The sequence below is a fragment of the Trichosurus vulpecula genome, chromosome 4 (assembly GCF_011100635.1).
Source record: "Trichosurus vulpecula isolate mTriVul1 chromosome 4, mTriVul1.pri, whole genome shotgun sequence".
Lineage (NCBI taxonomy): Eukaryota > Metazoa > Chordata > Mammalia > Diprotodontia > Phalangeridae > Trichosurus > Trichosurus vulpecula.
The window spans coordinates 35,662,537-35,677,473 of NC_050576.1; the positions used below are offsets into that span (position 1 = coordinate 35,662,537).

Consider the following 14,937-nt stretch of genomic DNA (forward strand, 5'->3'; position numbering starts at 1 on the left):
GATAGCCTGGTTCTTTGTCTCCCCCCCCCATCCCCAATCCTATGGCCGTACTATAGAGGCCACCTCTACCCACAGGTGGCGGTCCAGGGAGGTCCAAGTTAGCAGCTCTCTTGCCCCAATCTCCTAGGGGGTAAATAATAATTAATAATAATAATAGTGTTTCTATAGTACCTACTGTGTGCCAGGCACTGTACTAAGTGCTTTTACAACTATTATATCATTTTTCTCATAATAGTCCATGGAAGGAGGTGTTGTTATTATCATTTTATAATTGGGGAACCTGAGGTAGACAGAGGTTAAGTGACCTGCGTAAGGTCACACAGCTAGTAATTATCTCAGACCAGATCTGAACTTAGATCTTCCTATCTCCAAACCCAGCACTCTATCTACTTTGCCATCTAGCTTGAGGGGGGCCCAGAATCCTGCTCCCCGATCTCCCTAATGCTGCTGGCCCAGTTGGAATGTTGGCTATCTACTCAACCTCTCCTGGTCACCTATTAGAACTCTATGGCTCCCTCCTATACCCCAAACCCATTTATCACTCCCAGGACCCTGATGGCAAAACTTCTTGGAGTCGAGCACCCTTTCCACCCAGCTAGCTGCTTTGGGAGGAACAAGGAACAATGGTGGCGGTGGTGGTGGTGGTGGTGGTGATGGTGAAGCTGCAAAGAGACCACTTCAGCCTTGATGACAGGAAAAGCTTCCTAGGGATCAGGGCTCTTTTAAGGTAGAAGGGATTGCCTCAGGAGGAGATGGACTCCTCTTCCTTGGGGACCCTTTGTTGGGTATATTCTATAGAGGATGCTTGCAGTGATAAGGGCAGGACTACCAAACTCCAAGGGACAACTAGGGGGTGCAGGGGATAGAATGCTGGGCCTGGAGTTGGGAGGTCCTGAGTTCAAATCCAGCCTCAGACACTTACTAGCTGTGTGACCTTGGGCAAGTCACTTAACCCTGTTTGCTTCAGTTTCCCAAATGGGGTCATGAAGAATTGAACAGGAATGAAAAAGGACTGAACTAAAAAACTCTAAGGTCTGTCCTGAGAGTCTCCACTCTTATGAGAGGAGGTGATGTCACTGGGGGTCTTCAAGCAGAGTTTTGGCAGCCCCTTGTCTGGGCTCCTGTTGTCTGGATCTCTCTTAGTCTTTTGCATTAAGGCTTTGGAATCCCGCCTCTGGCACTTAGGAGCTCTGTGACTCTGGGCCAGTTACTTTCAACATCAGTTTCCTCACAAGTATTGAGCCCAGTGAGATGGGCAGAGTGGTGATGGTTACTGTGAGATACAAATGAGATCATTTTTGTAAAGTCATTCGCAAACCTTGTTGCTTCTCTCTCTACGCCATCTGTCCTTTTCTCACATGGCCACCACCCTGGTACAGGCCCTCATCATCCTGTTCTTGTTATTGTAATAACTTCTGGGGTGTCTCCCAGCCTCAGTGTCTTTCTTCCCGTCTCTTTCCTACAGCTGCCAAAGTGATTTTTCCAAAATGTAGGTCTACTTGGCATGTCAGTGGTTCCCTCTTACCCTGAGGATCCAATACACGCCTTTCTGGTTTTGGTGCCAACCCAGCTTCCTAGGCTTAGTCACATTGGATTCCTCTTCTCCCCATCACACTCTTCTGTTTCGGCCCAACTGGCCAGCTTGCTCATCCCTAAACCTGGTACTCCATCTTCTATCTGTCTGCATTTCTACAGGCAGTCTTTCCTATGCCTGGCACACAGTAGGCTCTTAAATGTTGATTGACTGATAGATTGTACTTCCACCTCTCAGAATTCCCAACATCCTTCAACACTCATCGCCCATGCCCTCTCCTACCAGAAACCTTTCTGGCAATGCTCTTTCCTTTCTCCCTTAATGGGCATATATGTATGTGTGTATGTAATAAAAATAAATAAATAAAATTATATGTTTTATATATAAATAAAATACTTTGTGTATGTGTGTATACATATGCATATACACACATACATATATGCATACACATACAGACACACACATATATGTATGTATAAAATCTTGTATGTGCAGCTCCTTCAGGGCAGGTCCAATTGTTTCTCTTGTCTTTATGAGCCCATCGGGCAGGACAGTACCTGGCACAGAGGAGACATCTACTCAATGCTGTTTGGGTTGGATTGACCTGCAATATGTCTCTCTGCCTCTAAATGGAAAGCCCTCTCTCCACTGGCCATGAATAGCAAAATCCACGCTCTTCCCTCTGTCTTCATCCTTCTGGACCCTCTGTTGCTTTTGCGATGGCGAAGCATCTCAGAGATACCTTGCCATTCCTCCAGAACACTGCTTCCTCTTGGTTCTCCTCCTGCCTGTCTCACCAATGCCTGATTGTTCGTCCTTAGTCTCTTTTCCTGGATCCTTGTCACGAGTGTCACTTTTCCTTACTGTGGGTCTCACTCAAGGCTCTCTCCTGGGTCTTCCACTCCTCTTGATACAGTCTCTTACTTAGTCAACTCCCTCCCAAGGGCTGTTACTTCCAGCCCTACTCCTAAGGGCTGTCCCTTTAATGGCTGCCTGAACATCCCCACCTGGAAGTCTGATTGGCCCCCCAAGCCCAACATGTCCAAGAGGACAGTCATGCCTTCCCCCCCCCAACCCAGCCCTCTCTCCCTCCCTCCTTTTTTCCCCATCCCTCCAGTCATTGGCTTCGCTATTTTGGAGTCACCTTTGACTCCTAACTCCCTCACTGACTCTTCTATCCATCCAATCAGTTGTCAGATGTTGACCATTCTGCCTCCACAACACTGGTCCCCATCCATCCCCCTTCATATCTGCTACTGTTGTTCAGGCCTTCATCATGTCTGCCTGGACCATTGTGGCTATCTCCCAGTGGCTCTCAGATTCTCCTGTCACCTCTGACCCATCCTCCATGTAGCTGATAAATTAATTTTCTTGAGCTGATGTAGGGGAGACTCATTACCCAGGAGGGTGATGGTGGGGGCAGGGCCCAAGTTCTGGCAGCCACCCTGGGATCACATCTGACTCCTCTAACCTCCCTGCCCTCCCCTACGCCCAATCTAAGGGTATGGCCAGCCCACCTGAGGGCAGAGAAGAAATCCACCCTAGCAAGCCGCTGGGGCAAAACCAAGTGTTTTATTGGCCCTATTTAGCCCACTGAGGGCATAAAAGGGAGCAGGGCTATGTGAGGGAAGGTATCTACACAAGGGACAGGAGTAACTACAGTGAGAGAGGGGAAGGGCAAGTAATAACTCAATGGAGGAGGAGGAGGTGTACTGTGGGGAAGGCAGAAGGAGCTATCCAGGGCTGTCATGGGGACCCTGGCACCACCGTCTGTACCCCTTCGATTCGCCAAATTAAAAATAGCATTCACTGAGGCTGGTTTGGTCCCAGATCACAGGAGCTTTGTGGGCTCATGCTGGATGAGGTCGGCTTGTGTGCATCTGTCCACCAGGGGGCTGAAGGACCAGCAGGGAGGACAGACCCACCAGACTTTCAGGCCTCCTCTGCGGTGGCATCAATACCTGCATAGGTGAAGTTTTCAAATAGTGCCATGTTCACGTAGGCCTGAGAGAGAGGGAGAGGAAGGTGTTGGCATCAGAGATGGTTCCAGGGCTGTTCTCTAGGACATAATCTTCTTCCCACCCCCTAGTAAGGCACAGGTAACAATCCACATTCTCTAAATGTCTTGGGGTCCCACTCCCAGCCCCAGATTCCATGACTCTGCAAAGGAAGCCCAGTTTTCTGGGGATGAAGACAGAGGCTAGCAAGAGAGACCTGGAGAAGATTCAGAGTTATGGAGAATACTTATTATTGGTTTGGTTTTTTTTTATTTTTGCAGGGGGGAAGGCAGGGCAATTGGGGTTAAGTGACTTGTCCAAGGTCACACAGCTAATAAGTGTGTCAAGTGTCTGAGGCCAGATTTGAACTCAGGTCCTCTTGACTCCAGGGCTGGTGCTCTACCACTGTGCCACCTAGCTGCCCCAAGAATACTTATTATTAACATGCCTGGCCAGGTTCAAGTAAGACATTCAACCGTTTCTCACAAAGTCCTTGAGGAGAAGATGGTGACATGCGGGCTGGATGAGAGGACAGTCAGAAGGAGTTAGAGGTGAGTAAGCAGAGCTGAGTCTGTGATGGGCTCAGTGACAACCTGGGGAGAAGTCTCTAGGTGAGGGCCCCAGGGATCTGTGCTTGACCTCGTGTCAGTCAACACTTTTATCAGTGACTTAGCTAGAAGTATAGACGACAGGCTCATCAAGTTTGAGCTGGGAAGAGTTGACACATGGGTGTCAGAGTTGGATCCCAAAGGATACTGACAGGCTTCAGAATTGAGCTGACTCGAATGAGATGCAATCTATAAAGGGATGAATGAAAACTACTCCATCTTGGAGGAAGGATTGGGAAAGGACTGAGCAGGTCAGATGTAGTCCCTACCTGGGGGCTTTCAAGGACTATAAACCTGGGATGAGAGATGTTTGTGTCTAGTTTCCCATTTTGATGTAGACACCACAGAATTAGAGAATTTGAGAGCTGGAAGGGATATTGCCAGCACTTGCCAGTGTCGAGTCCAACTTGTCCAACAAAGAGATTTCTAGTACTGCCTTGCCAACCTATGGGCACTGCTCTAAAACTCTGTGTGATGAGTGCTAAGGACAGAGAGTTTTCCACCTTTCAAAGGAACCTTTTCCACACTGGGACAGCTCTCAAGGTTAGAGTGTTTTTCCTGACACTCAGCCTAAATTCAATTCTTTTCTTCCTTTCTCCCTCCCTTCCACCCCAGTGGACGCAGCAGTGGCTTCCCAGTGTCCTGGGTTTCCATCCTGGCTCTACCACTACTAGCAGATGACCTTGGGCAAGTCACTTCCCCCCATCCCCATTTGTTCATCTGTAAAATGAAGTTGGCTGAGATTATCCCCAGGCCCTTCTAAGGAGATGGTCATGAAAAGGGTTGGAGGACAGGGACCTAGGAAGGCACCAAGACTGGCCAGCTTATTGAAGAGGGAGTAGGTGGGCACTGATTCCTCTTGGAGTTAGATGGCAGGGTGCCTCAGTTGCTCAGACACTGGGCCTGGCCAGTGTGGGATGGGAAGGGGGTGGGTGGAGAGCCATTCAGGTGGTTTTCAGGGACCCAGGGAAACACCTGCATAAAGATCAGAGAAGGGGAGTGGGGCACACATGCCTCTAGAGAGGGCCCTGGAGCTGGTCAGAGGGAGGGGAGAGGCAGGGGAGCTCTGAGACCTCCCCCAGCCAAGATTCCAGGAAGGATGAGGAGGCGATGGGGCAGTCTGGCCTGATCTTCTGCCTAGGTGTGGCCACGGAGGCTGGAGAGAACAGTTAAGGCTGCCTCTTAACCAGCTGTTGCAATTGTTGACGAGCAGAGGTTCCAAAGCAACATGGGACCAAGGCCCCATGTAACTCCTGGTGCTTCTCCTACTGCTCTGACTGGTCTTTCTCTGTTTCTCTTAATACCTTACCCAATCCTCAGCATTTCTATTGCTCTTCAACATCTGCAGAGCGCTTCACCAGCGTTAACTTCTTTGATCCTCACGATCACTCTGGGAAGTAGGAGCTATTCTCATTCCCATTTTACAGGTGAGGAAACTGAGGCAGGTGGAGGTGAAGTGACTTGTCCAGGGTCACACAGCTAGTAAGTATCTGAGGCAGGATTTGAACTCAGGTCTTCCTGACTCCAAGTCCAGTGCTCTGTCCAATATATCACCTAGCTGCCTCTTCTTCTCCTCTGGCCTCAGTGGTCACCTCGCAAGTCCAGCCTTGATTGTCCTCCTGAGTCCCATATTTCTTTCTGTCCCAAACTGAATTTATCCCCCTGCCCCAGCCCTCCTCTCCTCCCGACTTCCTGGGTCCTGTCAGGCGGCCCATTTGGCTTCCCTGTCACTTTCCCTTGTCTCTCCCCTTTCCCTCCAGCAGCCCCCAAACCCAGACCCTCATTCATCTTCCTCTTCTGTTTGCCACATCTTCTACCTCGTGGCTCCTGCCCAAGTCTACACTCCCTTCTCCTGGCCCCTAGAATCCCAGAAGCTCAGAGCTGGAGGAGGCCTTGGAAATCATCTGAAGGTGGCAGTTCCTTCACCACTGTGCCTCAGTGGCCCTCTCTGAGCTACCCTTCCCAGGTGGCCAGAGCCTCATTCTTCCTGGGACGCCCCTCTGCTCATTCAAGCACAAACTTCTGATCTCAGCATTCAAGGCCTCTACGAGCTACAAGGCCCAGCCTACATTTTTCCCTTTTTCTCATACTCCTCGCCTTTGCCTAGGCTGTGCTCTAGTCTAAATGGGCTGCAGTTATTCTTTTTTCTCCCATCTCCAGGCCCAGAATGACCTCCCCTAGGGCCATCCCCTGCCCCTTGTCTCAGCCTGTGGAAGCCCTTCCAACTCAGGAGGTGCCCCTATCTTCCTTACTTCTCTTTCCCTGCTGTATCCATCTGTTCCCTCCCTCTCTAAGTTACTGGGGTCTCTCTCTGCCTGGAGAAAAGGCCAACTTCCAGGAGGAGCTGAAGAAAGGGAGCATGGCTGAGCACAGACGTGACTAAGGAGGGCCCTGCTGTAACCTTGGCCACCACGCTGCCAGGCTTGGAGACCCTCTGTCACTCTGCCTCCCTTGGCTTTTAAGGCTACTCTGTTCATTTGTTTCTCTTCTAAGTAAAACCTTCCAAGCTCCTCACAGGGCTGTGGGCTCATTAAGGGTGGGATGGAAAGGGAAGAGCCCAGAGGCTAAAGCCTGGAGCCTGAAATCTGGAACCCAGAGACCAGAGCCTGGGACTTGTGTCCTGAATCCCAGGAGAGAGAGAAACCAGGAAAGACAGGCTAACTGCTGAGTCGGCCTGGGGCCTGGCAGCAGAGGCAGGGAGCAGATTGGGGGAGGAGGTGGTGCTGAAGGAGAGCAGGGGGTGCCAGGAGCTGGCCTCCCCTCCTGGAGTCAGCCACACACTCTCACCTTTCTGGCTTCTAACATGCGGCCAAGCTGTAGAGAAATCTGCGCAAAGGGTGGCCTTTCATATGGACGATCCCTCCAGCACTGGCGCATCAGCTCGTACCTATAGGGGGGAAGTCACCAACTCAGACCTGGGGATGTGGGGACACAGCTCCCCAGGACTGGAGCATGGATATGTGTAAGTGTGAGGCATCACCCATCTGCAGATTGGAGGTTTGACTCTCAGATCTGGGGTTTGGGGGAATGTTGACCCTTGATTCTCAGGCCTAGGAGATGGGAGGTTATAGATCCTTGGGCCTGGAGGGTGGGAGAGCTCTGTAGATGACGAATCACTAACCTCAAGGCCTGGTGTGAATAGTGTATGTGAGTGTGAGGCATCATGGGCCATGAGATTGGACAGTAAGTGGGAGGTCCCTGCCCTTCAGGCCTGGAGGGGACAGGGCAGGGTGGGGTGACACTGACTCAGTCTGAGCAGACAGAAGTTCCAGGACCCTCTAGTCCCAGCCTATTTTCAGGCTTAGGCAGAGGCACACCCCTGACTCTCTGCCTGCACTCAGTCCAAAGGCCTGGGAGCTCTCATGGGTGTGGGTAAGAAGGGGCAGGGCCTCACATACACTTCATCATCACAATTTCGAGGTTGCTCCATCCGGTAACCCTGGGGCAGCTTCTCATAGAGTTCAGCACATGTCATTCCACAGTACGGTGTGCCCCCTGCAAGAGGAGGCATGGCCTTAAAGTGTGCCCCTCCCCCAACCAGGGCAGGGACTGTCATAGGGAGATTTGAGGGGACGGTGGGTGAGATGGACTGGGACGCATTTGGGGGGTGCTGGGGGAAGTAAAGGACTAGAAATAGGTTTCCATGGCAATGAATTTGGTTTTGGGGCCTGGAATATGGGGGCTTGGAATAGGGGGCTCGGGATGTGATCCACCATGTGCCTCAGAGTTTGGGACTGAGATGGGAGGGTTGGGGTGGAAGTGGGGAACATTAGGGAGAGGGGCCAAGGGATTTACCAAGGCTTACGATCTCCCAGAGCAAAACCCCAAAGGACCAACTGCAAAGGGAAGAGAGTAGCCTCATTAAGCCTGAGTGAGTCAGGGTGGCCACGCATGCACCCCTCCCTCATAGACTCTTCGCCTCCCCTTCTGGGGCTCCAGCTGGGAATCACTGGGGCTGGACTCAGACTGACGGATAACAATGTCACACTGTCCCAAAAGAACAATGCATTGGATGACGTCTCTCCTCCCGGCCTCTGGGCTAGGGAGGAGGCATCCACCAGGAGATGGGGGGAAGGAAGAGGACAAGCATCCTGAGCAAGGCTCCTCAGTCCCTGGTGGGGGCGGACAATATCCCCTAACTGCAGACCCTCCTCTGGCTCCTTCAGTCCCGAGCCTCCCCAAATGTCCTCCTGGCTTTGACCCGAGGGGGCCTGCTGGGCTGAGCCCTCCACCCAGATCTATCCCCAGTGACCTCCACTGGCTCCCTAGCCGCACCCCCCATTTCCCTCCCCCCGACCTATCTGGTGCCATTTTCTTTCCCTCATGCTCCCAGTCTGTCCCCTTCTCTCCGTAAATCCACCCTTCATCTCTTCTCCTGTCCTTCACCCCACCCCCATCACCCCTTTTCCTTTCTACTCCTAGCCTGTCACCCCTCCTCTCTCTCATGCTCACCTTGTCTCTTTCTCTCCTCACACCCCCTCCCATCACCCTTTCTCCTCTCCCCAACCCCATCACCCTCTCCTTTCTTCTCCTGTCACCCCTTCTTTCCCCAGACCCTACATCCTATCTCTGCTTCTCCCTTAATGCCCCTTTCTCACTCACACATCACTTTTGGTGGTGTAGACACTATAATTCAAGGACTCGATGGCCATCCAGCGCACAGGGAGCCGGCCCTGGGACCAAGGAGACACTAAGTCAGAGTGTCATGTTGAGGGCAGGAGGTGGGGAGTGAGGTGTACTGGGGGAATAATAGGATTTGGGGTGACTGGAGGGCATGGAGGCTTGGGTGGGTCCCCAAGGATTGGGCTGAGTGGCACCAGACTCACCATCGTCTTCTTTACGTAGACCTCCTCTCCCCGGGACAGGCCAAAGTCTGCAATCTTGGAGGCCAAATTCTCCCCCACGAGCACATTCCTAGCTGCCAGATCCCTGTGGATGAACTTCAGGGGACATGAGGGCACTGTGAGTCCAGAGATGAGAACAGAGGGGCACAGGGCATGGTGTGGGCATAGGGATGAGAGCAGAAGGGCATAGGGCATAGTGTGGGTCCAGAGATGAGAGCAGAGGGGCACAGGGCATGCTGTGGGCACAGGGATGAGAGCAGAGGGGGACAGGGCATGGTGTGGGCACAGGGCATGGGGGCACTGTGGGTCTAGGGATGAGAACAGAGGGGTACAGGGCATAGGGGCACTGTAGGTCCAGGGATGAGAGCAGAGGGGCACAGGGCATAGTGTAGGTCCAGGATGAGAGCAGAGGGGCACAGGGCATGGTGTGGGCACAGGGCACTGGGGTACTATGGGTCCAGGGATAAGAACAGAGGGGCACAGGGCATAGAGGCATTGTGGGTCCTGAGATGAAAGGAGGTTGTACAAGGCATGGTGTGGACATAAAACAAGGTGGGGAACTACTTTAGGGTTGGGCACAGAAAGTGCAGGGTATAGTGTGCATATAGGTAACAGGTCATGGGGATGCCATGGGCTCAGGGCATGGTGTGGGCACAGAGAAAAATGGGTCATGAGGGGTTGGTTTAGAGCAGAGCACAGGATGTGCAGGGTATATTTTGGGCATTGGTCATGGACGAGAGAGACAGTGAAAGGGACAGTTCTGACTTCCCCAGGAAATGCAGAGACTGTCTGGATGTGGACAACTATCCCAGGTCCTTCAGACCCCAAAGCTTCTCCTGCTTTGCCAGAGCCTCCTGGGTTCAGGGGGGTGGGGGCAGATGGGGGGCACAAGGACACACTTCATCAAGAAAGACAGAGATGAATAAAAAAGTGACTCCATTCCCAGTCCAGGGAGGTCAGAGGATCAGAGGCCTAGAACTGTAAGATGCCTTCAAGGTCTTTCAGCAGAGGCTGAATGGACACTTGTTGAGCTGGTCATGGTCAGAGGAGGAAAGGAATTTCATTTGGGGGTAGGTCAAACCAGATGTTCCCAAGGTCTCTTCCAATTTTGTGAATCTGTGATCTTGGCCAATTCCTTCACTTAACAGATGAGGAAACTGAGGCCCAGGGAAGCAAGATTGGTCCAAGGCCATACAAATAGTCAGTAGCACAGGGGAAATTTGAACCCTGAGCCTTTTTCTTCAGATTCAGTGCTGTCTATGTTAGACCACCTTCCCTCATTGCCTCAGGTCTCAGACTAACCGTGGACGGAGAATAATCAGATCAGCTTGGCTAGCCAGGACCTTTCTGAAAAGGAGAGAGAGAGGAAATGGCCTGGGAAGACCCTGTCCCCCTCCAGAGGCACTGCAAATGGTAATGAGTCATAATTTGTGCTGTCTATGACATCCAATTCGAGATGTCCAATAGGAAGTTAGTTATACAGGACCGACGCTCAGGAGAGAGGTTAGGGTTAGATATAGAACTGGGATTTCTTGGCATAGAGATGACGGTTGAACCCGTGAGAGCTGCTGAGATCACCAAGTGAAAGAGTATGGAGGGAGGAAAGCAGGGGGCCCAGGACAAAGCCTATTTGTGCCATTGCAAGCCATAGGGTCCATGTACATTTCTTGCTCATGATCCTCCTTCTCTAACCTCTGCAGCTTGGTACTGGCAGCCCCCCATGCCTCACCTCTGCTCTGAGCTCTGCTGGCTTCCTTCAAGACTCAGCTCCCATCTCAAAAGCTTCTCCTGGTTCCCTTCTATCTAGTCTGTTCTTAGCTCGGATGTTCTAATTTATACATGTTGTCTCCCCTTAGAATGTGAGCCCCTTGAGGGCAGGGACTCTTTTTATTTTTATTTTTCTCTATCCTCAATGCTTAGCACAGTTCCTAGCACACAGCAGGTTCTTAATAAGGCTTTGCTGACTGATTGAATCAGATGAAGGGCATTTGGAGCATTTGCCAGGCCAGAAGATTGAGGATTTTCACCCTCTGACTGCTTGCTGGTGCCTGGGCAAGAGAGGCGAACTCAAAGGTGTGCTCGGGAGCTCACCAGAGGCGAGGTCCTGAACAGGAAGCTGACTATGGAAGTTAGCAAAGGGAGCTGTCATCATTTGAGGGAGCGGATAAGAAGGCATGAACAGAGAAATCTTAAGATGTGAAACTGCTATGTTTGTGCCTCTTCCAGAGGCAGCCAAAGAGAAGCTGGGCTGTCTGCTGCAGCAGCTACCCCTGGACTTCTTAGATGGAGGAAAGAGATATGCCCAGAGGGAGCCAGGGAGAAAAGGGGAGAAGAGATCCTTCCCTGGACAGGAGGGGCAAAGGAAGAAAGGGCACTGAGCAACTCGGGACAAGACATGGGCAGAGGTTCCTCCTGGAGGTGGGCATTTGGACCTTGCGGGGAGAAAGCTGCTCCCTGGGCACCATAGCATGTTTCTGAGTGCCTGACACACAGCAGGTACTTAATAAATGCTTGCCACTTGATTGATCTCCCTATCTTTTCTCTTTCATCACCCAGGGCCCCCACCGCCTCTTTCCCCAGCTCCCCCTGGGCAGCACCTGCTTCTCACTCAGGTACTGCATGCCCTTGGAAACGTCACTGGCAAAGCGCAGCAGTTGCTGGGATGTGAGAGTGGAGGCAGTGCCATGCTCGTGAGCGAAGGCGGGGTCTGTCTCCAGCACGCGGCTCTTTCGAAGGAAGTCTAGCAGGTTCCCATAGGGGGCGTACTCAATGGCGATGTACAGGTACCCTGGGCGTGGTGAAGGCGGAGGAACATCAGATGGGGAGTGAGTCTGGGGTCGGGGGTTAGGGGTCAGAGTGGGAAGGGGCCTCACCTCTGTTCTCACAGGCTCCCAGCAGGTTGATAATATTTGGGTGGTGTCCGAGCTTACACAGCACTTCCAATTCTCCGGCAAAGTCACGATGGTCATTTTCTGAGGCAAACTCTGGACCCAGTGGGAGCCAGTATCAGAGTCAAGGTGGCCATTGGGGTCCCAGGATTGGGACTAAACACAAGATTTAGGTTGGGGTGTAGCTCAGGCTTGGAGTGGGTTTGACTAAAGGGGGGATGGGAGTCAGAAGTGAGGCTAGGGGTTTGGATTACAGCTGGGCAGCTAGGGGTCAGGGGGTCTAGGGTTGGAGGTAGGAGCTCAGGGGTCAGGGCTTGCCAAGTTCAGAGACAGGATGGGCATTGGGGACTGGGGGCGAGGATAGGGCTGAGACCTTTCAGCATCTTGACAGCTGCATTCATCTGGAGCCCATCCTTCTTGATCATGGCGCGGAGGACCTGCCCGAAGTTACCCTCCCCAATGAGGTCCTCGAAGGTGATGTCATCCCACTCCAGCACGGGGTAGTTCAAAGGCTCCGGCTGTGGCTTTGGACGGCGAGTCAAGGTCAGTGTCCCAGAGCTGAACTGAAGGACGGTCTCTTCCCCCTTTTGGGGACAGAATAGACAGTCACTCCAGGTGAAGACAGAAGAGGTCAGAGAGACAGCAACCAGCCTATGTCCAGAGCTATTGGCAGACAAAAATGCGCGGGCATGGAGTGCGTGAACAGAGGTGAACAACACGTACAGCCTCACAGCCAGAGATATGGGGAAAGACAAAACTCACAGAGCCTGGGGGGCCAGTTGGTTCATGAACAAGGATCTGCATATCTAAAACCTCCAGGGAGGGTAAATCTTTAGCTCCTGAGGCAGCCCCTTCCTGATGGGACAGTTCTCTGGATTAGGACTCAAAGCCTAAATCTGCCTCTTTGCAGAGTCCCTCTATCATTCCTCATACAGAACAAGTTTGATTCTCCTTTCACATGACAGTCCTTCAAAGGCCTGAAGACATTTCTCGTAGTCCCTCCAAATATTCTCTTCTCTGGGGTAGACATGCACAGTTCCTACAGCCAATCCTCAAGGATATGGGCTCTGGCCTTCACCACCCTGATTGCCCTCCTCTGGACATCCCCTAGCTCAACAGTGGTCTTCCTCTAGACTGTGATGCCCCAAGACTCCAGTTGAGATTTAACCAGGGCAGCCTATGGTAAAACTGCTACCTCCTTCTTCCTGAACAGAATACTTCTCAACGTGGCTTTCTTGGCCACCATCTGCCACTAATATTGAGGTTCACTTAAACCCCCTGGCAATTTTCAGCTTTGTGTCATCAGCAAGAATGTACCATGTAAGCCTTTATAAATCCATGGTAAAAACATTAAACAGGACAGGATCCAACACTGACTTCTAGGGCAATCCACTGGAGACATTCCAAGTTGACACTGGTTTATTGGTGGCTTACTCTTTAAAGTTCAACTGGTCAACTGGCTTTGAATCCACATAACTGCCCATTTCTCTCCATAAAATAAGATGAGATACTTTATCAAAAGCCTTGCTAAAAGCCAGGTAAGATCCTATCTATGCCATATCTATCCAATCTATCTGCCTGGGGCTCTTACCAGGAAGGGAAACCTGGCTAGACTAGCATGGCCAGTCACTAAAAAGTTGTCCTGGCTCTTTGTGGTCCCTGCTTCCCTTTTTGCAGGCAGTGTGGGACCAGAGAGAGTGGGAATGGTCCTTGGCGGTCATCCAGCCCGTGTCCAATCTGCCCACGTCCAATATCCTCACACATATCCCCCAGCTATTGCTTTCATCATATATTTGAGAACTTTGCAAAGAACAGAAGCCAAGCTCACTAGCCTGGGGGTGCAGGCTCTAGGCTCTCCCTGGCTTAGTATATTCCAGGGCCTCCCTCTCATCACCAGCATCAAACTTCTCTGTTTAATGTCCTTTACAGCCAGACCCCTTTCTGCTCTTCCGGGCCTATGATTCCCTCCCCTCCCCCGACCCCATGGTCTAGTCCAACCGGCCTCTGGGCTCCTCACTCATGCATCCTTTGGCAATTCCCTTGAAGCTGTCCTTGGAGGCACCTGAACCCTTTGTACCTAGCATTCGAGGCCCACCACAGTCCAGCCTTATTCCCTTCACTTACTGTTCTGCCCCTTGCTGGATTCCTCACAATGTCTCATGCTGACACAATGTCTTGTGCTTTCCCACACATTGGTGCACCTTTGCTCACACTGCCCCCTCAGCTCAGAATACCTCCCCCACCCCTGAGCTTGATTAGCAGAATTCCTACACATCCCTCAAGGCCCCTAATCAAATGCCACCTCCTACAGGAAACTTTCCCTGTTCTCTGTCCCCTGACCAAAGGACTGGCTTCTTCTTTCCCAGGCTTCCCCAGCAGCAGGTCATGTGCCTTTCTGCCAGGTTCATACCTAAGGGTATATCCCTGCCCTCAAACTGATGACCTTCCTAAGGGCAGGAACTATATCTAATCTTAACAACAACATAAAAGGAAAAGGTTTACAAAGCACTCTGCAGATATCTCATCTGATCTTCATTAAAGACTTGGGAGGAGGATGCTGTTATTATCTCCCCCCCATTTACAGTTGAGGAAACTGAGTCAGGGAGCAGGAAAGTGACTTGCCTAGGGTCATGCAACTAGTAGGTGTCTGAGGCAGGATTTGAAAGATTTGAACCCAATTCTTCCTGATACAGGACTTGATGTCTGGAGTCACCTAGCTGCCCCTGCCCCTCTTATCTGGGTAGCTTGATGGGGTCCTCTTCCAGGGTCTGGCTCAGAGCTCTGCACCCAGACATGGGCCCTGCTGGCTCTTTGTCTGTATCCCTAACTATGGCAGCCCTTCAAGGCTCTGGCCTGGGCCCTCTTCTCTTCCCTCTCTGCTTGGTCCCTGGGTGACCTCATCAGCTCCCACGAGTGTAACAGTCATCCCTGGGTAGATAAGGTCTACATCTCTATTTCTAGCCTCAGTCTCTCCCATGAGCCCCATCTGCTTCCTGGACATCTCCAGCCTCATGTCCCAGATCCACCTGTTCTGACTACCCTGGGACTGCTGACCTTATGAAGCTC

General features: G+C 51.7%; 1 protein-coding gene across 1 annotated transcript in view; it reads right to left on the reverse strand.

Annotated features, from left to right (window-relative positions):
- Positions 1–3,087: 3,087 nt before the first annotated feature.
- The window catches only part of TIE1 (tyrosine kinase with immunoglobulin like and EGF like domains 1), a 32,360-nt gene continuing 20,510 nt past the window's right edge, over positions 3,088–14,937 (reverse strand). The window contains exons 15-23 of the mRNA XM_036757983.1: positions 12,245–12,455; positions 11,857–11,967; positions 11,581–11,771; positions 8,966–9,079; positions 8,742–8,812; positions 7,935–7,975; positions 7,538–7,634; positions 6,927–7,026; positions 3,088–3,538 (exon numbers count right to left, since the gene is read on the reverse strand). Of these exons, the coding sequence (XP_036613878.1) occupies positions 3,467–3,538; positions 6,927–7,026; positions 7,538–7,634; positions 7,935–7,975; positions 8,742–8,812; positions 8,966–9,079; positions 11,581–11,771; positions 11,857–11,967; positions 12,245–12,455 (1,008 nt within the window). The 3' untranslated portion in view covers positions 3,088–3,466. The remainder of the gene's footprint in view (positions 3,539–6,926; positions 7,027–7,537; positions 7,635–7,934; positions 7,976–8,741; positions 8,813–8,965; positions 9,080–11,580; positions 11,772–11,856; positions 11,968–12,244; positions 12,456–14,937) is intronic.